This window comes from Ceratotherium simum, chromosome 25 (genome assembly GCF_057802395.1).
Source record: "Ceratotherium simum simum isolate JZ-2026a chromosome 25, ASM5780239v1, whole genome shotgun sequence".
Classification (NCBI taxonomy): domain Eukaryota; kingdom Metazoa; phylum Chordata; class Mammalia; order Perissodactyla; family Rhinocerotidae; genus Ceratotherium; species Ceratotherium simum.
In genome coordinates, this window is record NC_141924.1 from 12976932 (window position 1) to 12999614 (window position 22683).

At 55.0% G+C, this 22683-nt stretch overlaps 1 protein-coding gene across 2 annotated transcripts; it reads right to left on the bottom strand.

Moving 5' to 3' along the window:
• Positions 1 to 1674: 1674 nt before the first annotated feature.
• NCF4 (neutrophil cytosolic factor 4) lies at positions 1675 to 19321 on the bottom strand. Of its 2 annotated transcripts, XM_004418102.3 has the most exons (10): positions 19150 to 19321; positions 13723 to 13807; positions 13206 to 13359; positions 10786 to 10856; positions 7668 to 7795; positions 6476 to 6533; positions 5703 to 5801; positions 3783 to 3913; positions 3447 to 3512; positions 1675 to 2255 (listed from the first exon to the last, which is right to left on the bottom strand). In XM_004418102.3, exons 1-10 carry the CDS (start codon positions 19179 to 19181, stop codon positions 2060 to 2062), a joined length of 1020 nt encoding a protein of 339 aa, XP_004418159.1. In that variant the 5' UTR covers positions 19182 to 19321; the 3' UTR covers positions 1675 to 2059. The 2 variants fall into 2 exon arrangements, with proteins under 2 accessions (XP_004418159.1, XP_087305083.1); XM_087448957.1 differs by lacking the exons at positions 13206 to 13359; positions 13723 to 13807; positions 19150 to 19321 and adding an exon at positions 9443 to 9675.
• Positions 19322 to 22683: the final 3362 nt, after the last annotated feature.

Genomic DNA, 22683 nt, shown 5'->3' on the forward strand with positions numbered 1-22683 from the left:
AGTTTTCTGTTTCACCAGATGCACACACACACACATACACTTATACATAGGTATATGTATAAGTGTGTGTATATATATATATATATAGTTCATCTTTCTTTTGCAAATCTGCTGGGTCATTCTCTTTAGCTCATTCATTTCTATGATTTCCTTTTTTATTTCTTTAGACATTTTAGTCATGTAGTTCAGTAACCTGTAGTCCCTGGGGCTCTAAAGCTATTGTTTACTGTCACTGCCTAGTTTCACTCACAGAGATTTGATGATCTTTGACTACAAACCTTTTGTTTCATCTTAATCTGAGTGACCCCATCAGCCTAAATAGGACACTCGACTCCAGAGGGGACTTTCTTTTGCTTCTGCTTGGAGGTGGGGATGCCACTCTCTCAGGATCACCTAAGCCCTCACTCCCAGGGCCTTGACCCAGAACAAGAGCCCCTGGTCCAGCCTCCCCACTTCATGGCCTCCCTGGGGCTCAGCATTCTGACAGCAGCACTGCCTCTGCATTCCAGAACAACCCTCAGTGCTATGGATTCTGGCCCCAGATCTGAGCATGGCGGGTGAGGTTTGGGGAGGAGTGGAGCATCCGTGGAGAACCCTGCCACTTCTTGTGAGGCTCATGGTTCTTCGGACTGTGAGTCCTCTCCAGGGCCTCATTGTTTTACAGCAGTCAGGACCTCAGTGAATCTGCTCAGGCAACATCTCAGAAGCCAAACAACCCTGATTTGTGAGAACAGACATTGCAAACTCTGTTCAACTTTTCTTAGGTGGATGTTTTCTAGTACGCTGTTATAGGTTGAACAGTATTCCGCAAAAAGATATGTTGGAGTCCTAAGACCCAATTCCTCAGAATGTGACCTTTCATGGAGATGGGGGGTCTGTGCAGAGGTCATTAAGTCAAAATGAAGTGATTAGGACGGACCTTGTTCCAGTATGACTGGTGTCCTTATAAAAAGGGGAAATTTGGACACAGAGACAGACATGCACGCAGGGAGGACAATGTGAAGAGATAGGGGGAGAACGCTCCGTGAAGATGGAGGACTGGAGTGAGGCATCTACAAGCTAAAGAACGCCAAAGAATACCAGAAAACTAGCAGAAGCTGGGAAGAGGCAAGGAAGGGTTTCCAGAAATGTTGCATTGGGAGCACAGCCCTGCCAACACCTTGATTTGAGTCTTCTGGTTTCCAGAACTATGAGACAATATGTTTCTGTTGTTTAAGCGACAATACGTGGTACTTTGTTAGGGCAGCCCTAGGAAACTAGCACAGGGAGCTGTGGTCGCCTGGAATAACACTTCCACAACACAGGGCTGTGGGAACGAGAGGTCCTGGCTGCCTGCCTTTTCTGGGGTGAAACGGCAAAAAACTGGGAGCTGAGGGGAGGGGGATCCCCCATCTTCTTGGCTACATCCACCCAAAATAGTACAACTGGAGTAGAGTTTCCACCACACGGAGCTGGGGAGGGGATCGGAGCACGTTGTGGCTCAAATGCCACACACCCGCTCAGCGGAGACCACCAACAGGTCTCCCTCCCCTTTGCAGGATGGCAGAAACACCAGGCAGAGGAAGCCCCTGACCCTCTTCACACAGAGGGCTTGGCGTGGGCATGACCCCAGAGGGCACCTGAGAACGGGTAACTTCTGTGAAGCAGACGGCCAGTCCCGGGACAGGGGTAAAAGGGAGGGGGCAGCAGGGACAGCAGGTTCCCCCACACTCATGGACAGGGCAAGGGAATGGGGTGGCTGGAGAGAGGCCCAAAGCCAGGTCTCTTCCGGGTATAAATGAGCTCTAATTGACTCCCTAGTTAATGCTCATTAAAGGGTATTTTATTCCCTCTCCTCTCTTTCCTCAAACATATCATCTTCCCCAGTCTGGCCCTTTGAGATGAAATGGTTTATTTAACTCAGAGACCACGTGTAGAGACCGACAGAGAACAAGCCAAGCCCAGTGAGTCCATCGCTTTGGAACCAGGAAGTCTGTCCCGCGCTCCCAGCCTTTCCTGCTCCTACTCTCCTCTGAGGGCTCTGCCGGGTGTCCCCTCACTGCCCAGGGACACCGTCGGCTCAGGGGACTGTGTTGTAGACCCTGTAGTCGTCCTTCTGGGTGATGTGCAGCTTCCAGGGGAAGAGGCGCTTCTGGGAGGGGTGACCTTGGGCCTGCCTCACCATGAGCCCCACGTCCTCATCCGATAGTAGCCGAATCAGATCCCCATCAGCATCCCGGTAATTTAGGGCGATGTCCTCCCTCTGGAACTCCCGCCTGAGGGGGAAAGGTCAGGGTTAATGAAAGGTCCAGGGGCCTTGGGCCTAGGCCTGGGGGCAGCGAGATAGGGTGGAGGGAGTTTTAGGGCCTGGATCCAAGAATCAAAAGAGGTCAGAGCTTGACACATCATCCGAGTGGTCCAACCTCCCACTGTTCAGATGGAGAAACTGAGACTTTCACCATAAATCAGTGGCACAGCCTGAAATGTCTTGTGTATAAATGTGCTGAAGACTTAACTGTTCTGGGGAAGAGCAGTGGGTTTGGCCGAGCACAGAGTAGGGCAGAATAAAGCCCCAGAGATACCCATGCGCAGCTATGAAGGAGAACTTGTAAAAGGATTGGAACCGTCTGCTGCAGGGTGCCGGGAGATGCGCATTCTTACACCCGGCTGGCGAAAGTAAAAATCGACCCAAACTTTCTACAGGAAATTTGACAAGACGGGTCAGAAGCCTAACAGACTTGCAAAGACCTTGATCCCCAAATTCCACTTCTAGAAAATCATCCTAAGAAAATAATCAGAAAGAATTCACATATTCACCAAATATGTGAATCACAGCATTATTTACGATAGCAAAAAAGTGGAAGATAATTTAAATGACCAACAAGACGGGATGGCTACATTAATTATGGTGCGTCCACAGAATGATACTGTGTAGCCAATTAAGGTAATATTTATGTGGGGGTGGGGTGGGTGTGCATTGCAGAAATCTGAATGTACATCAAATAACGAGAGGAGTAAAAATAGGAGGTGATTTCACTCCTTTATACCTTTCTGGGAGTTTCTGAAATTATTTTTTTATATAATGAATAGGTATAACTTTCATTGTCAGGAACGTAACAATGGTATTTTCATTCTGTAAAATAACTTATCCTAAATAAACTAGATCTTGGTGGTAGTTCCCTAATGGTAGAGAGTCCAGGTCCAAGGTTTTTACCTAGGAAGACGTTACCTCTCGCTGCAAATCCACACTCCCAAGCTGTGTGACCCCAGAGAAGCCCCTTTGCCTTTCTGCAGCCCCCGCTTATCTCTAACTCGAAAGCTGACGCCTGCTCTGCAGGGCTGGGCTGTGGATCAGACAAGAAGGCGAAACAGATTCAAAGCAGCTAAGCCCCTAATGCGTTGTGCTCCTCCCTCGGTCTCTCCTCCAGGGCACGTGATCCCCCTCTGTCCTCCAGCCCCGCCCTCACCTCATGAGCTCCAGCAGGTCCTTGAATAGCGGGGTGCTGCTGAGGTCTTCCTCCACCGCGATGTCCCTAAGGGGATAACAGGCAGGGGTGAGGAGGCGTCACGCCACAGGGGGACACGGGAATGAGGCTGGCCAGGCCGTGCTGGACCTTGACATCTTGTTACCAAGTTATGGCTTATCCGGAGGGCAGTGGAGCCACTGCAGGCTGTTGAGTGTGTATGTGGAGGGACAGAACGAGATTTGGTTCGGGTCTCAGAGCCTAGAGTGTGATGTGGGGGTGGGTGTGGGGATGGGCCAAGTGGGTGGACGGGCCCCCTCCCTCCCAGCAGCCACCAACTTGATGGTGCTGATGGTGTCCTCATAGTAGTAGCAGCGCAGCCAGTTGGTGGGGTCATCCTCCTCGGGGAAGTCCTTGAGGATCTTCACGAAGGACAGTGGGAAGATGCCCGTGGCTCCCCGGACGGTGCCCTGAGGAGGAAAACAGAGGCTGCCCTGTCGGCGCGAGGAGAGGCAGCAGGGCTGCACCACGGGGCCCCAGCCCCCTCATGACGATGGGGAAAGGCAGACGAGGTCTCGGTCCCCTTACGCAGAGGGAGGAGAAACAGTAACCACAGTCACCAAGATGTTCACCCCAAGAAGACTTCTACTTTGGTTTTAGAATAGGTCAAGATCTGAACTTATCTGGAAAGCTGCTATCGTCTCATTCATTCATTCACTCAGTCATTCATTCAAAGATTTCTTGAGCACCACGTGGCCCTGGGCACTCAGAACAGATGGAAGTCCTCGCCCTCCCTCATGGAGCTTCCACCGTAACGGAGGAGACAGAAAATGCGCAGGTAAATAGGTGAACTTCATGGTGAGTCAGATGGTGGAAAGTGTTGGGGGGCAGAGCGGGCGGTGGTTCCCACTCATCCATTCATTCCACAGATGCCACTGAGCACCCGCTGCAGACCACACAGCCGGAAATCTCTCTCCTTCCCGGGCCTCTCCCCTGAACTTCAAGCTAAGACCCAGCCCCGCCTGTGCTTGGCGAATATGTTGTCCTAGCCTTCACAACCCTGCGGAAGACATATTGTCTACATCTCATTTTACAGATGTACAAACTGAGGCTCAAAGTAGTCCCCTCACTCCTCCCCTGACCCTCCCCTCAACCTGAGGCCAGCATACTGACATATAGATCTTTTCAGAAAACAGGAAGGCAACAAACATTTCTTGTTTCTGGAGAATGTCCCAACGATACCCCTCAGGCAGCTGTAAGGGCCGATGAGTACCTGAGGCAGAGCTCCAGGACTGGGGTATAATTGAAGCCGCCAAGTCAGCGGGACCAATGGTCCTTGCCCCTCTCTAGCCCCTGGACACCAGGGAGCCTCCCCTCCCGTCAATGGTTCCCGGACTCCCGGGGGCTGGCCTCGCCTCGGGACCTGTCCCACAACCTCCTTCAGACACCCTCCCCCAGAGCCCCGAGTAAAAGGAATCTTAAGAACAACAGGATCTAATCCGAAAGGCTGGCACCAGGCCAGAGCCTCCCACCCAGTGACCTCCTGTCTCCATTCACCAGGTCACCACGAGTCCTTGTGTGGGCCACGTTTGCCACGTAGGAGGACAAAGCGATGAGCAAGACAGGCTCTGGCTCCAGAGCCTCACTGAACCCTCCCAACCGCCCACGCGTGCAGGCTCCCTGTGGGCCAAGCCCTGAGCAGCGATGCCTCCTTTCACCCTTCCAGGGGCCCGGTGAAGAAACTGCCTGCGTTATCTGTGTTTACAGGAAAGGAAACCACCAGGCTGAGCACGTTTCCCAAGCTCACAATGCTAGTGAAAAACAGAGCAAGGATGTGACGACAGACAGGCGACTCCAGACCTCAAGCTCTTCAGCACTATTTTTTCTTGCTGCCTCTCAGGTACGTAATGCTGTCCTGCCCTACAGACCAGTGCCTCTCACCTGGGGGGATTTTGCTCCCCAGGCCAAAAGTCTGGAGACATCTTTGATTGTCACAACTGGAGGGTTCTACTGGCATCTAGTGGGTGGAGGCCAAGGACGCTGCTAAACATCCTAGAACGCACAGGACAGCCCCACAACCAAGAACTACAGGGCCCCGGGTGTCAACATGCTGAGGCTGAGAAACCTTGTGATAGACCAGGAAAACCTCACCTCCAACCTCACCTCCAGCCTCACCTCCATTCCCACCTCCATCCTCACCCCCCTTCCCACCTCCAACCTCACCTCCAACTTCACTTCTATCCTCACTTCCAACCTTACCTCCAGCCAGTCTTTATTGATCCGACTGAGAAGAAAGATCACATCTCCGACTTTGAAACTCAGCTCCAGTTTGCTGTTCCCAGTGAAGTCGAACAGCGCCTGGGGAGAAGAGTGGAGTAAGGCGGGAGGGAGGAGACATTTGCTGAGTACCTACTAAGGTGCTTACATACTTCGGTGACCCGTTTAAGAGATGAGGAAATAGAGGCTCAGGGGGAATGAGTGACTTGTCTGAGGCCACTCCATTTGTTAGTGGATGGGCCGGGATTAGAACCCAGGTCTCGCTGACTGCAGAATGGGTGCTCCTTCCAGACCAGATAGGATGAGCACGGAGAAGGAAGGGTCCAAACTCCTTGGACCAAGCACCTTCCCTGGACCCCAGGCCTCACCGGGGGCTCCGGTGCTCCCATAACCCCCAGGGCACTGACCACACCATTTCTGAAATGCCGTCTGTATGTGTGTGTCCTGGGGACCTGTGAGCCCTCTGAGGACAGGGTCTTGTCTGAGTCATCTCTGGGGCTTCAGTCCCCAAGAGGGGCTGGCCCAGAGGAGGCCTGGGAAAGCTTGCTGAATGAACGATGAACGGATGCATTCTCCTACGCCTCCCCTCAGCTGAGCTGGGGGTCCTCGAGGGCCGAGCCTGAGACTGTGGGCCCTTCCTCCCTGCAGTACCCAGCCCACACAGCGGGCGCCCAGCAGGAGGGCCTCAGTGGCTGAAGGCAGAACAAGGCTGCTGCCCAGAGGGGAGGTGGGAGGGCCTGGTCCGGCAGGGGTACCTCTGCTCGTGGAGCTGCCATGTGGTCAAAGCCGGCACCTTGTGGGGACTCTTTCTTGCTGTGGAGAGAGAAGAGGGGCTTGTTAGGGCCCCTGGTTCTCTCAGGGCCCAGAGGAGACCCTCACCAAAGGTGGGAAAGGCGGGGAAGGGAGAGGACGCTAAAAATGCAGATACAGTTGCTGCTCTGGGCCCATCACACTTATCCCCTCGTTCTCACCGCCCCTGGAGGAGGGATCACATCCCCCCTCTGTGGACCCAGAAGCAGAGGCTCAGAAAGGAGGTGGGAGGACAGACACATTTGTTTAGTGCCAGAACTTGCCAAACCTCTCACATTTGTTCTTTCTTCTGCACCCCACTCCCAACCTCTAACTTTTTAGCCAAGGAAACGGGCTTGGAGAGGTAACATGCCCTGCTCCACAGCCCGGGGCTGCCATGTGCCACGGCTGGAATTCAGGCCACGCTTGCCCAAGTGGATAGGGGAGATGTCCAGGCACGGAGGGGACGCTCTGGGATACTGGCTGGAGGAAGGAGGGAGGAGCTGGAAGGGAGGTCAGGGCTCAGGAGCGCTGTCCCTGGCATTCTTAGCAGCAGCAGCCTCGCCTTTGGGAACCCAGCACTATTTCAGTGGCTTGGATTTTCCATGATTATTTCCTGCTTAGGAGGGGGCCGGAAGGGCATGAGGCTGGAAGGGAGTGGTGGGCTCTTTAAAGTAAGGAAGTGAGTGGCAGTGTCCTCTGTGGGTCACCGTGATACACAGGGAGCCACGGCTTGCCCCGTGGAACTAAAACAAACCAGGGACAAGACACCCCGGGAGGTGCTCAGAATGTCCGCAGATAGAGCAGCTCCCCCTCCTCTCTGGCTCCCCACTCCCCCAGGCACCAGAGCCCTCGGGCCATCCCCGGTGGTTGCTGTGGCACCAAACCCTCCCCATCAATGGCCCAGCCCCTGTCCTTGGTCCTTTCTGTCACACACACACCCACCTTCTGTCCCTCCAGGCCGTGAGCCTGGTTTTCCAAGCTCATCTAATCAGCCGAACATCCTGGAGTGTTTAGGGACAGAACTGATCTCTATTCCTTCTCTTCTTCCAGGGAAAAGAGGGGCCTGTGCAGCAGGGGCCTCTAGGATGGAGCAGCTGCTTAGGAGGAAGGGGCCCAGGGCTCCTGCAGGTGGGAGTGCGGGGACCGGTCACTCACACTTTCCGGGTGTGCGGGCGGAGCCGGCGGAGCGCGAGGGGCACCTGCTCCGCGTCGTAGGGCGACTGATAGAAGAAGATGCGCACGTTCTCGTCCATCAGCACCCAGACAGGCAGGCTGAGCAGGTTCTGCGTGTGGGTGAGAGGACAGGCGGGTGGTCAGCAGAAAGGTCTGGACAGCCCAGCCCAGCTGCTGCATCTCCCTCCCCAACCCTGGACCGCTCTCTCTACTCATGTGTTGTCTGCCTGATAATAGAAACAAGCTGTATTTGAACAGTCTCAACAGTCTGAAGTTAACATTTCACAAGCTTTGCTCTTGGGTTCAAGGTCAGGACGGGGCCAATTTGGAAAGACCTAGAGGCCTCCAGACACAGCAATAAAGGTGACGACAGGTGACATGACGTGGTGGTGACCGTCCAGGCACTACACCAAGGGTCACACTGTGTGACCTCACTCCATCTCATGACAACCTGGGAGTTAGCATCAGAGAGGTGAAGGGACCTGCCCAAGGCCACACAGCCTAGCAAGTGACAGAGCTGGGGCACCCAGAACCATCTGCTGCCAAGGCACGTCCCTTCAAGCACATGAGACAATAGCAGGGAGAAGGATCCCCAAATAACCCACATTAGCAACAGCTGGTGGTATTATGGCCAAAAAACACTTCCTGGTACTTAATCTCATATCACAGTTGGGGAAACTGAGACTGGGAGAGGGAAAGTGCCTGGCCCAGTTGGCAGAGCTAGGAAGTGGTGAGGTCGGGACTCTCTTTCCATCCCATGCTGGTTACACCCTCCACGAGCAAAAGACACTGAGGCTGTGAGGACACTGAGCACCCAGAACCTGGCAGGGTCGTCCCCCCAGCCCTGCACTGCACGGGTCCCCAGGAGCACTGGGGTCGGCTTTGGGTGCCACAGCTCCAAAGGCACCCAGACCCCCTCGGAGAATCCCATGGAGGCAGCGGGATAGGAGGGGCTGGGAACTCCATCCCAGAGGAACTGGGAATGCAGAGACTGGAAGTGACGTGGCTCTCATACGGGGAGGGCTGGGGGGCAGCCCAGAGACGGGTTTAAGGGCACAGACACTGAGCCAGGTTGCACCCGGGATCGAACTCCAGCCCAGCCACCCCCAGCTGGGTGACCCTGGGCAAGCGTGCTTCCGTATGTTCTTTAATAAAATGAGGATGATAATAATATCTCCCCAGTGGGATTGTGTAAGGATTAAGTAAGGGAAGACGTGCACAACACTTAGAACAGCACTGGGCATCTAGCCAGTGCCCCATCCAAGTCAGATATTATCATTGCTGCTGTTATCTTAATTACAACATAGCACAATAGGCAAGAACACAATCCTGGAGTCACGAGATGTGAGTTCAAATCCCATCCCTCCTACCCATTGCTCTGTGACACTGAGTGAGTGACACCACCTCTCTGTGCCTTCATGTCCTCATTGTTAAATAGGGATAATGGTATCTAACTCCCAAGTTATTGAGGGAATTAAATAAGCCTATTCATTTATCCAAGAAGTGTACATCACCAGCCTCCCGGCTGCCAGTCAAAGCACTTCACAGAGTTCCTGGAAGACGTTGTTCTCACATGACCTATAGGCTTCATGAGGTGAGACCTCATGGGTAGAAGCCAGGTGAGACCAGCGGGTGGAAATCACAGGGAATCAGGCCTTTCCAATAGTTGTCCAACTATGGGATGAGCAGCCTGGGTCAGGGGAGAGTGGTAGTGAGCTCCCCATCTACGCAGGTGTGCAAGGAGAGGATGGGATTACCTTAGCAGAGATTTCTGCACTGATTGACCTCTGGGCTTCAAGGAACCAAATTGGACACAGATAGGCAGGGATGGGGTCCTCCAGACTGCTGGTTGCTAAGACCAGGTGTGGGATGAAGAGCCCCAGCTCTGCAGCCTCTTCTCCGTTCCTCCAGGGCATACTCTCCTCTTCCAGCCCCAAGGAGGAGGGTGGAGCTTCCAGCCACCCTGCAGAAGCAGCTGTCACAGCGCCCCCTTGAGGGGAGACGCCTTCAGTGCTGGAACCCACGGGGCGTCCCTCCCTTTCTCTTCCCTGCTCAGAGCCCAGGATTCCTGCAGCCGCCAGAGAGGGCAGGGGGCCATCTTCTCCCTCCTCCCCCCTCCTCTGCACTCCTCCTATCCCTCACTCCACTAGGTGTCATGATCTCTCAAGTTCTGGAAGCAGGTTCTCAGTTTACAAAGCACTTTCCTGTCTTTTTCTCAATAGATTCCAACATCACTCCTGTGAGACCAGAGAGCTGGAGGCACTGCCCCATTTCATAGGTGAGAGACCAAGGCGAAAACAGAAGAGAAGGGGGAGCTCTCACTGTCTGTGAAGACGCCTCTGTGCTATGAGGAGGGCTTCCCACTCCAGTTTCCTGAGGTTACCATAAAGCCATGGCTTGTATGCCTCTAGTGATGGAGTGCTCACTACCTCACGAGGAACACTGGCCCTTTCTTGCATTGCTCTGTTTGGTGGAAGGCCTTTCCTGACCAGCCTGGTCTCTGCCTTTAAGACGCTCCTTCCTCTATCCTTCCATCTCCTAGGGATACAGACAGTTTTCAGGTTGGGGTGTACACAAGGGCACCCAGCCAAGGCCTGTGAGTGTGATATCCTAATCTAACATCCAGCCTGTGCCCTGGCAAAGGGGCCTCTCCCAGTTCACACAAAGGCGTTGTGTGAGAGAGCCGGGGCCCTGGTCTGTCACGCCCCCGTTATATGGGCCACGCCTCTGTGATTTCCTGATCCCTTGTCCATACTCCCCCTGTGCAGCGGGCACCTCGGGGGCAGGCACCGGGTCCTATTCACATCTGTATCAGAACGCCCGGCCCAGGCATTAGATTTGTCGATTCAAAGTGGGGTTCCTTGCAACTTCCCCATGGAGGGTACATGGAGAGCACCTCCTGCCCCATCCCCGGAACCCTGAGAACATATCCTGCTTCTCTCCCCAGGCCAGGCCTTTAAGGATTAAGGATGTTGGCCATGGGAGCAGGAGAACCAGCCCCGGTCCCCAAAGCCACGCCCAGGGGTGGCACCCGGGTTACTCCCCCCTCCACAACACCCCACACCCTCCCAGCCGCCACAGCCGCACGGCCCACTATTACCTTCATGTAGGCGTTGAGGGCAGGTATCCGCGACTCAGCGATCTCCTGTTTCACGCCCATGTAGACTTTGGCTGAGGAGAGGGAAAGAGCTGTCCCAGAGCCTGGCCCAAGAACACGTCTCTGGGCTCAGGGCTCCCTCCCAGGCCGGAGTCCTCCCCCGGGGCTGCACTCCTCCCCTCATCTTCCAGGGCGCTGAAGTGGCCGCTTTGGAGCATCCCAGCACGCACCTTGCATTCTCTGAGCTGCACTCTCACCAGCTGATATTTCTCATTTTGATTGTTTATTTATTGCCTGTTCCTACACACACACACACACACACACACACACACACACAGGATTCTTGGCTCCAAGAGAACAAGGTCTTTGTCTGCGTTGCTCACAGCTATACCCTCAGCCCCAGGACAGTGGTCCTCAATCCTGGCTGCATACTTGAGCCACCGAGGAGCGTTAAAAATTTCATTGTGTGAGATTCATCCTCGAACAATTAAATCTGGGGGTGGGACTCGGGCATCAAGATTCTTTCAGTCTTCAAATACTTCCACTATGCCACCAAGGTAAAGAACCATGGGTCCAGAATAAGGCCCAAATCAATGAATGTTTGTTGAGTGGATGAATGAATCGTTCCTCAAAAGCAAGGCAGAATGTTTGAGAGGAAACGGAAGCAGACGGTGGTTGACCAAAGACAAATGTCCCCTCCAGGAGCCTTAGGTGGGGGTCCCGGTGGAACCGTCCACCCAGAGGGCCCCCAGAAGGAGAATGGGAGGTCTGTCTGGCTCCTGCTGCCCAGGAGACAGGCAGGGGTGGTACCTGACGGTGGTGGGAGGAGAGCATCTGAGGTCTGCGGTAGAGATGGAGATTTGGGAGTTAGCAGCAAGAAAAGGGACAATTAAAGTCACAGGGCAGGTCAGATTGCCTGGGTTGGGGGGAGTGAGAAGACAAGACAGGATGGGGGTGCAGAGAACGCCCGCCTTGCAAGGGGCAGCAGGGGAGACAGAGCCTGTAAGAAGTTGGAGGAGCAGCCGGTGGGGTAGGAAGGGAATCGGGAGACGCTGGCACCACAGAAGGTCGGGGAGAGCTTCCCGGATGAAGAAGCAGGACGATGAAGACGAGATGTGCCCACGGCAGCGGAGTGCACAGGTCACGGCCAGTGTCCCGAGGGGAACTCACAGAGCAGTAGGAGCTGAAACCAAGCGGGTGCGTTGAGCAGAGGATGGGAGATGAGAAGGCGGGACAGTAAGTGAAGATTTATTGGAAAAGGAAGAACAAACAGATCTTTGAGGGCTCTTGGCGCTCAAGGAGGCTTGTTGCAAGAATGCTTACTTATGGCATGTGTTTGCTTAAAGATGGAAGAGAACTGAGCCTGTGCAGAAGCTTGGCAGGGAGTCGATACATACAGGAGAAGGTGCGTGAATGAGGACCACGCGGGACGAGCCGTCAGGGGAACACCCCAAAAGGAGAGAGGAAAAGTGACGTGGAGCCTGGAGGGGAGGTCAGCTGAGAGCAGGACAGCCCCCTTTCTACTGCAGCCCAGAGACGGAAGGAACAGGTGCGAGCAGACCCAGCTTCAAAGGAGGAAAAGAGAAGCCAGGAGCCCCTGGGGGCAGCTTCAGTCCCTCCGTGGGGCTGGATGAGCAGGAACCACGGGCATGTGCTGAGACAGAGAGAAAGCAAGAGGGAGCTGGAGGGGGAGTTTGGAGCTTGAAGAAGGAAAGGACAGGAGGTGTCTCTGCCACTTGGGGGAAGGGTGCTTGTATGAGGCCTGCAGGGCATGGAGGGCACCATGGAGACCACCCCGAATGCCCCCCAGCCCACACGGGTGGGGTTTTCTCTTGCAGGGCTCCAGCAGGCAGGCGCTGGGAAGCCAGATGTTTGGGCCTGTCCAAGGCGCACGTTAGGACCAAGTTGGGGAAGAAGACCAGGAGGGAAGGAATGAGGGGACACGCGCTCCAGCAGAGCAGGGAAGGAGGGGGAGCCACGGGGAACTGGTGGAAGCCAGGACTGCAGAGGCAGAGGGCAGTTCTCACGGAAGGGCGGGAGGGAGGGCTGGGAGATGCATCTGTGTGTTTAATGAGGGACACACTGGGATTCCTGTCTTGAGGAGGAGAGGCCGGTGCCGACGCGCTCCAAACTGGCCTTGGTGGTGGATGGCTGAAGCAGCGTGGCCGTAAAGGTCATTGGAGCTCAGGACATCAAGGGCTAGGAGGCCGGAGAGCTGGAGGTGGCAGCCTGTGCCTGCCAGCAGGGGCATTTAGTGCCCCAGACTAAATGGCCAGCAGCAGCCATTTAGTCTGTGGACTAAATGCACAGTTTTCACGGGGGCTAAAATAGAACAACCAGACAGTGCTGGCAGGGCTGGAAGGAGGGGCCGAGGGGCGCGGGGCCCAGCTCGGCGGCTGCAGCCCCGGGACTGGCCGGCCTACCTGGCAGCGTGGGCAGGCTGCAGGTGACGGAGCTGCTCTTGTTCTCCGGCCCGAACCGCTCCTCCAGCTTGCTCTGCAGGGCGTAGAACTGGCGGTAGCGGCGGTAGATGAGGTACTTGGATCCCCCTTTCGTCTTCACCTCGATGACGAAAACCTGAGGAGGGCAGAGGCCAGGGGCAGAAGAGGGCCGAGGCTCAGAGGTCCTGGGGTCACAGCGGGGTTTCTCAACCTCCATAATTCGTGCTGGGGGGCCGTCCTGTGCACTGTGGGGTGTGACGCAGCATCCCTGGCCTCCACCCTAGATGCCATCGCACCCCAGTCCCGAGTCATAATCATCAAAAATGTCTCAGGATTTTACTGCCCAGTGTCCCCTGGAGGGCAAAGTTGCCCTGTTGAGAACCAGCGGGATAGAAGCTGAGATGAGAGAGTTGGAGGTTCAGAGGTCAGAGGGTATAGTTCAGAGATCCAATGGGTGGAGGTCAGAGGTCAGAGGGTCACGTCCAGGAGTCTCTCTTACAAAGTGGCTGGTGAAGCCTCTCTTCTCCTGGATGTCGGCGATGTTGGCCGAGATGGCGATGTCGTCGGGAAGCTGTTCAAAGTCACTGCAGGAGGTGGAGGGAAGAAAGCCTGGTTATGCCCCTGATGCGTGGGGCAGGCCCCTGGGTGTGCGGCAGCGTGAATGTGAACCGCGGGCATATCCGGCACTCCTCGTTCAACACCCCGCCCTGTGCCGGGCCAAGACCCAGACCAGACCTCAAGGGCTGGGCGCTTGGAGACAGGACCACAGATCAACAGCCGTGTTACCGTCTAGCAGATCGCTTTGAGACCACATTACTCATCCAGGACGGTGGATTCATCAAGAGCCTTCTCCATATCAGGCCTGCTCTAGGCCCTGGGTCTCAGGGGTAAACAAAGTCAACACCCCCCCACAGAGAGAATGGCTAATTATGCCCAGGTGGGGAAACGCTCATAAAGGTGACATTTGGGCCAGGTCTAGAAGGTCAAAAAGGAATCCACCATGTAGGAGAGGGTGGTGGGGAGGAAGGGGCTTCCTGGCAGAGGAACAGCATATGCGAAGGTCCTGAGGCCCAAGAAGTGGGCCCAGGTCTAGGGTGGCTGGAGTCTGGTGTGGTCAGAGACTGAACAGGCAGAGGAGGCCAGGCTGAGGAGGGCCTCTAGTGCTGAGCTAAGGAACTTCTCGAGGCAACAGGGAGCCATGCAAGGCTTTGGAGGAGAGCAAGAACACAATATGATCTCGGCTTTAGGAGGACAACTCAGGCAGCCTGTGGAGAGGCAAGGGAGGCTGAAAGGACAGAGCACTCCTGGGAGGCCCTGAGGTGTCCAACTGAGAAATTATGGGGGCCTGCACCAGACAGCGGGGTGGGAGGAAAGAACAGACACATGGACCCCACCCTCGGCAGACGCTGATCCGTTTGCTGCGTCCCCTGCTACTTCCTGCTCATCAAGCTCCAATTTTTTTCAGAGTGGCAACGCACCTAGCCCCAAGGTGATAGATCAGGATTGGTCTGAGCCCAACATAATGATCTCATTCCTGTTTCCCAGCCTCCCTTGCAGCTAGGAGCAGTGACCAGTTCTGGCCCATGAGACCTAAGAGGAAATCTGCTACAGGGGCCTCTTGAAAAATGTTTGCTTTCCTGATCCAGAGGGATGGACAAGGCCAACATGGTCTCTTCCCCTTTCCCTTTCTGCCTCTCTTGAAAGCAGGTGTGACATCTGGACCTGCAGCAGCCATATTGCATCCCTGAGGCAAAAGCATGAGGAAGACTGAAGGAATCTCTGAGATGCTGGTCCTAAAGTCACTGAGCTGTGGAACCAGCTGTGGCCTACCTCTGGGCTTCTTGTTAGGTGGAAAATAAACCCCTGTTGGTTTAAGTCACTATCAGTCCCTCTGTTCCACAGTCTTATGCATTTCCAACAGACACACTAACAATTTGTGAGTCATTCCTGAGTTATGACCCCCACATGTCACCCTTATTCTGATTAGAATGAGTGGGAGGGGAGCAGGCTTGATGAATTCAGTTTCGGGCATGCTCATTTGAGAGACCTCTTGGGCACAGAGGTCGAGGTCCAGCAAGAGCTGGCGTGTGGCTCTTGAGCTCAGCAGGGTGTCTCGGCTGGAGTGGGAGAGGTAGGAACCGTCTGGCCATGACTTGTGGCTAAGACCCCCAGGGAGGAGCAATCAGTGAGCAGAGAAGGGGGCTGAGAGGGACAGGCAGAGGAAGAGAAAACAGACAGCCAGGGAGACGGAAAGGGAGCAGCCAGGGGTTACTGAGTCCAGCCAATTGTGGGCGAATGAGGAAACAAGAGGCAATTATGACTCTACTGGTGTGGCATTGGAAACAGCGTGGGAGTCGAGGGTGAGGGCTGCCACGTCCCAGGCCATAGAGCTGGCCAGGACCTCAGGAGAAATCGGTTTCCAAGTGCACACCCAGTCCCAGCCCCTGCTGGTGCCCACGTGACCCGGGCTGCCTGGGATCTCGGGCCACCTCGGGACACTGGAGGCTGCCACCAGGAGGTGACTCAGGGTGACACAGGAAATCCTCACCAGTCCCAGAGCAACTTGGTGGCTGCTGGCAACCTCCCCTCTCACTTTCCACACATGCCCGCCCAGTGACACCTTCGGGGGACGCTCCCTCCTCCACGTTCTCCCTGAGGCTGTGCATTTCCTGGGTATTTCATCTGCAATCTGATGGAGGTGGGGCCGGAAGGAACCAGAGGGTTAGCAGTGGCCCTGCTCAGGGAAGCGGGCAGGTTGGGTAACACTGACTACAGCTAACTATTTCCTGAGTGCGCTCTACGCACCAGGCACCCTTCTAAGAAACCTTTTTACAGTCGAGGAAACTGAGGCACACAGAAGTTAATGAACTTGCCCCAGAAAGTCGAGAAGCTGAGATGTGAGCCTAAGTAATTTGGCTGCACAATTTTGTTGCCTAACACTGCCGTGCTGCCCCTGGTTTGAAGCTCCCAAAGGCTTCCTGCGTGAGCTTAGGTGAATCCCAACCCTTCCCAGCCTCAGTTTCCCCATCTGAAGCAATAATAATAACAGCAAACCCTCGTTAGCACCCACCGTAGCTCAGACCCTGTTCTAAGCACATTAGGACACGACCTCTGCCTTCCTGGGTGTCATGGCCGAGTGAGGAGGTGGACACTAAACAAATAATTACATAATTTCAATGGTCAGAGATGCTGTAAAGAAAAAGCACACAGTGTTTTGAGCTACAATAGGAGCCTGGCCATTATTCTATTCTCTCAAAGAATCAGCAGTGCATTGGGCAAGAGAGCTTGGCAGGCAGACACTTCTAATGCGGGGGTGACGTCTATCAGAGAGAGAAACAGGGGTGCTGTGCATGTATGAGGGCAGGGCCAGCTCAGACGGAGGGTGGTCAGGGAGGGCTTCCCAGAAGAAGTGGCACCAGGTCAGTGGGAGAAGCAAAGAGGAGTTGGCCACAGGACGACAGGCGAGGGAAACAGTCATGCCAGAGGGAGCAAGTCCAAGGGGGGATGGTTTGAGTAGAGAGCAGAGAGCGAGAAGCAGAAGGTGGTGAGAGAGGAAGCCGGCGCTCACGGGGGGCCCTTGGGCCTTGCCCTGGGGTGGCGGGGGCGAGGAGGGGCTATGCCGGGAGGGCGTCGGCAGACCTGCGTGTAACAGAGTGGCAGGCACAGACAGAAGACGAAGACCGAATCCCCGCTCTGCCGTTGCCAGCAGGGGCCTTGGGAAGACCCCTCTGTAAATGTGGACCGTAGAGGGGTTCACATCCCTGCAGGGTCAGGAGGTCCCATCTGCAACAAGCTCGAGAACCCCACGAGATCAGGGACCCTGCTCACCGCTGCACCCCCAGGGCCCAGAACAGCACCGGCACATAGGAGGTCCCCAACTCAGGGCCGCTCCCTGCGTCTGTGTCTTACACAAGTCCTCTGGTGGGCAGCGTGGGAACGGTCTGGCAGCCTGCCAGGGCCAAATCTGGAAGCTGCTTCCCCGGGGCGGGGCCGGGGATACAGCAGACCCCACTGGAAGTCACCCTAGATGAGCCACTCCCTGGGAGACCTAAGCCAGGACTCCCCAGAGCTGAAGTCCACTCAGGGCCCTCCTGGGCCGGGATGCTCATGTTGTTCATGCAAAGTCCACTTTGCAGCCTGCACAGGAGAGGCTGGGGGTTGTAAAGACCCTTGAACAACAGTTAGTTCAGGTTTTGTGGCTCCTGCCACAAAACATGTTTGGTGCTCAAAACATGTTTGTTGAAACCAAACTCACTCTCCCCCCCACCCCACCCCCGGCCGTCCTTTCCATCTTTGGGCATCCTGGGTCTTAGAAAGTCCTGCTCTGGGGAATCTGTGGTCCTCCCACTGTGTGCTCTGCTTTGGCCTCAAGCACAACACATCCAGGGCCCAGTTTCAAATACGGCATCTGAGGCGCAGGGAGGCCAAATAACCCCAGCGCCTGGGTCTGCGGCTCCCAGAAGGGACGGAGGAGGGCGGCCCTCCTCCTCTAGGGGCACGGGGGGGCTGAAAAGGGACGGCGAGGGGGAGGGAGGCAACACACAGGCCGGCTGGCCAGCTCCTGGCCTTCTCTCTCTGACCGTGCACCCCAAGAAGTAGGAAGTGCCACAGCCCCAAACAGCAGCTATTTCCTGAAGGTTCGAGTTTGCGTGTTAGGCTCAGTGAGAACCTATGGGGAAGACAGACTGGCCTCTGGTGGGAGGACCTGGCCCCAGCCCCCCAGCTCCACCCTCTGTGGCTCACGAAGGCCATTCTTGATCTGCCCTCTAAGCATTTGCATCTGCTGCTCCTCCCTCTACACACACACACTGACGAGCCTTCTTTCTGAAGGTCAACCTTGGAAATGCCACCCCACCTTCCACTTCCAGCCCCAGACTCCCCCAGGGGCCCTTTGCTGCTGACTTCAGCCCAAACCCGCCTGACCGATCTCCAGTGACCCTCTGGGTCACCTTCACACACTTGGCATGTTCCTTTTCTGATGTCACCTGCTGTTCCAATCCAGGAGGGCAGGAGCCAAGCCCTGTGTCCTCAGGTCCCCCACAGATCAGAGCACAGGCCTGGCTACTGAGGAACACTCAGAAAATTCTTGCTGAGAGATGGGGCTCCAAGCCCCAGCCCTGCCACTCACTCCATGTCACTCTGAGTGAGTACTTGGTCCTCTGTGGGCCTCAGTTTTCTCCTCTGTACAATGACAGGATTGGACCGGAAGGATCTAAGGACATTTTCCAGCTCAAAGATCCACTCATTCATTCATTCATTCAGCAGCATTTACCGAGCACATACGATTAAGACTAAGACTAGCATTGTTCTCCATCCTAAGGATACCGCTGTGATCAGGAGAGACAAATACTCTCCTGGAGCTTGCTTCTAAAGGGGGAGCCAGTGATAAAGAAAACAAATGAGTGAGGGTAGAATATTACGCCAGTAATACAAGGACTGTGCAGAAAAAGGAAACACGCGAGGGGCCAGAGAGCAGTGAGGGAGCTGTCTGGGAAGGCTTCTCAGAGGAGGTGACATTTGAGCCAAGCCCTGGATAAAGAGGGACAACAAGCCAGATTCTGTGACTCAGTTTGAACAGAAGATGAAAGTCATTACTGACCACAATGTGGAGCAGTTAGCCCAGCCTGGGACCCAGGACACCTGGGTTCCCATGCAGCCTCTGCCACCCACTCCTGTGTGACCCTGGGAAAGTCGCTCCCCCTCTCTGAGCCTGAATGTCTTCACCTGTGCCTGAGGGAGGTGAGCCGCAACCCAAAGTTTCCTTAAAACAGTTCTGAGAGTCCATAGTTCTCAGTATTTAGGTTCTGACTCAACTCCAGCCTCCCAACTTCTGATGTTGAAACGGCTGCAGGAGGGCAGGCTCTGTCCCCCGAGGCCTGCAGGGGACAGTGAGGAGGCCCAGGGAGGGCAGCGCCCTCGCACTCACCTCTCAGCCCGCAGCTGCTGGGCCGCGGCCATGGCCGTCAGTGGTCCAGGAGAGTGGGTGGCGGAGGGTCTCACCCAGCCAGGCCAGGCCGAGTTCACCTCTCACTTCCCTCCAGCCACCCCGCGTCTCAGCTGCGGTCTCAGCAGTCCCCAGGAGCAGCCTTTGGGGCGGCCCCACCCTGCCTCTCTCTGTTCTAGAAGAGGCTCCTCCCCCAGCCCTCTGGGTCTAGCCTGTGGCCCACACTTCCTCTTCCCCGTCTCCCAGCTGCACCGCAACTGGGGAAGTGCCCAGCCTCGGACCCCGGGTTTGCAAAAGTCCACAGACTTTGGGGACTTCCTCGATGTCAGTTCTTGGTGCCAGGCCTTGGTTGGGCATCAGAGCCCCACTCCATCAGAGACGGGAGTCCTAGTGCTGGCTCAGCCCCCAAGGGGCCTTGTGACCTTGGGGAGTCACTTCTCATCCTCTGGCTCATCAAACCCACCCATGCACACTGGCTGCCAAGCCTTCCCCAGGCCTGGCGTGCTGGCCTCTGCCTTACCTGCCATCCCCCAAGCCCAGCTCAAATGCCACCTCCTCCAGGGAGCCTCCCTGGTTCCCCGACAGAGTTAGCACTCACAGGCACTTCTGTCGTATTAGAATGCTATCCTTTCCCCATCCCTAGATGCCCAGGCCCACGCAGGCCTGGCACAGCCACTGCTCTCTACAGGGCTGCCAAGCAGAGTGAGCTTCACATTACAGACCTGATCACAGCCCCCCTGCTTAAACCCTGCATTGCTCCACCCTGCACTCAGGAGAATGTCCATACTCCTAGCCCTGCCTGCCTCCAAGCTCTGAAGGCCCTGCTGGCTTCCCAGCCCCCTCTCCTGGGCTCTCTCCTTCCCACACAGGCCTCCATTCCATTTCTAGAATGCTCCAAGACGTCTGCCCCTCAGAGCCTTCATGCATGCTGTTCCCCTCCTGGAACGCTCTTCCTGCCTCTTTTAAGGCTCAGCTTGGAAGTCACCTCTTCAGCGAGGCCTTCCCTGACCCCTCACCCTAAATCAAGCACCTCCTTATGATCTTCTCTCTCAGATCCCTGTACTTTCACTTCAGGGCATTTGGGACTGTTGTCATTTCATATTTGTTTGTGTATTTCTATGTTTAACAACTGCCTTCCCGGCCAGCACGGCACCTAGTGCATTGCAAGTGCTCAGCAAGTTACCCATTCAGGGAAGAAAGGGGATGCTCTAGTCGGTGATTCTGTGGCTCCTCTAACGTGTATGGCTATTGGATCCTGAGGGGAGCTCTCTGAGAAGAAGGCCACAGCCAGCAACCCACACCAGTTGCACATACTCTCACACGCTCACATTCACACTCACTCATGCATTGCAGATGCAAAGCAGAAAGACACAGAGAGAGAAGACAGACAAGGAAGCAGCTGTGACTTGACACCCATGGGCATCACAGAACGGGCCCTTCTGACTCCCCTGCCCCAAACCCATGCCATATTAGGACCCCTAGGACCGGGACAGGGGTCTGGGGGCACAGAGGCTGCTGGGTGGAGCCTGGAGCCAGGGTCTCCCACAGCTGTCTCTTTGTCACTTCCCAGACCGTTCTCAGGATCCCGAGGGCTGTGTGGCTCTAGGAAGGAAGAGTAGCTGACAGCCTCAAGCCCTTTCTCTGAACCTCGTTGCTGCTTCACCCAGCCACCTAAGGGACCTTCCGCCCCAAATAGAGTTCAAGGTGGAGCCAGAGTCCCCAGGAGGGAGCAAGCAACTCTGGGCCCAGCCCTGCAGCCCTGACCCAGGCCGCTCTTCATCCAGCCGGCCAGGGTTAGGGGCTCTTCTGAAACCAAGATCCTTTACGGACTCCTTGGGAGGCAGGGACAGAGTTGGAGAAAGACAGAAGAGAGAACAAGAAAGGAGACAAATGGAGAGAGATACTCAATCAACAACTAATTATCGAGCAAGGCGTTGGGATACAGAGATAAAGTAAGACAGCAGGGTGAACACAAGCTGAAATTTCCCGTCCTACTCCAGGCATATACAAAATGCTGGATAATATATTTTTAAGTATTTTAAATATGTAGAGCCCAGCTTAAAAGCCAGGAAGTGTAATTTTCAGGCTCTAAGAGAGGGGACACCTATACCAGTGAGGGGGCCTGGTGCCCCACACCCCATGGGAAAACCAGGGGTGCATATGGGTTGCTGGGGCTGAGATTTTAATGACTAACTGGGGACAGGGTCCAAGCTCCAGGTCCTGCTGTCGGCAGGAAGTCAAATCTGAGCTCCTGAGCTGAAGCCAGTGTCAGAACTGATTAGAGGAATAGGATTTCTCAGCTCTCAGCCTGGGGTCTCTACAGGAATCAAGATACTCTCCCGGGCCACAGATGGAACGAGGGATTCGTACACCAGGTCAGAGCCTCAAGCCTGACACACGCACTGCTGTGAGGCCCAGATCTCAGTGACCCACACAGCGTAGAAATCTCCCACTGAGGCATCTCCTCAAAGTAGGCTCCATGAGCCTGCAGAGGTGACAACCAAACTTCCCTGTGAGCTCATGGACCAGAATTACACGTTACATAAAGAACACCTTCACTATGAAAGACCGCTTATAGACTCAACAGATTGAAGAATTCACACCTGAAGAAATAGAAATACTACACGTGATGACTCCCACTCAGTCACTGGTGACTCGGGGCTGCCCGTCTCGAGGATGAAACAACTAAATGAGCAATCACGGAGCAGAGTTCAGTGTGGCAGCCATGGCAGGTGACTGTAAGTACCAGGAGGGGCGAGCACCTAGGCATGGCTGGGGACGAGGGGGACGTTGGCCTAGAGTTGGTCAGGAAATGCAACAATTTTAGCAAGAAAGTGTGATCCAGCACTGGCGTGTGTTAAGTGTATCGTCATATGTGTATAGCTGAAAACACACACTGTTGTATATAAACCTGTATATAAACACGTACAACTCCGTAGGCAAGTGTGAGCGTGTCTCTGTTGTGTCTACACTAGAGCATGCAATGTGTATGGTAGTGACATTGAGAGTGTGAGAGGACAGATGTAGATGCTGGAATCTAAGTGGGCACACAAACACAAATGTATTTGTTAACACGTGAACTTGGGCAAGCTCATATGTCCTTTTTGATCCTTTCTTTGCTCATCTGTGAAACAGGCTTCCTGAATCGGCTTGTAGTAAGAATTAATGAGACAAATGGAAAGTGTGAAAAGCACCTAGACACATGGGAATTTCTTATTCTTGTTCATAGTCTTCAGAGTGTGTGTTTGTGTGTGTTTCGGATAGGACAAGCCCTCAAGTTCCCCTTCTCGGGTTTCTCAAGGTCTTGCCTTCCCTTTCCCCACCCCCTCCACCCCAAGAAGCCTCCTGTGGCCCTGACTCAGCCACTGGAGGCAGGGGGTGATGAGGACGTCCAGGGAAGGGCCCCAGGGCCTGGTGCAGTGGGCCAGCTCTTGCCCTCCTTGGCTCCTTCTCTCCCTTTCTTCTGTCCCTGCCGTGGTTCTGCTGAACACGGATATTTCTTTGGCTCCTCATGCA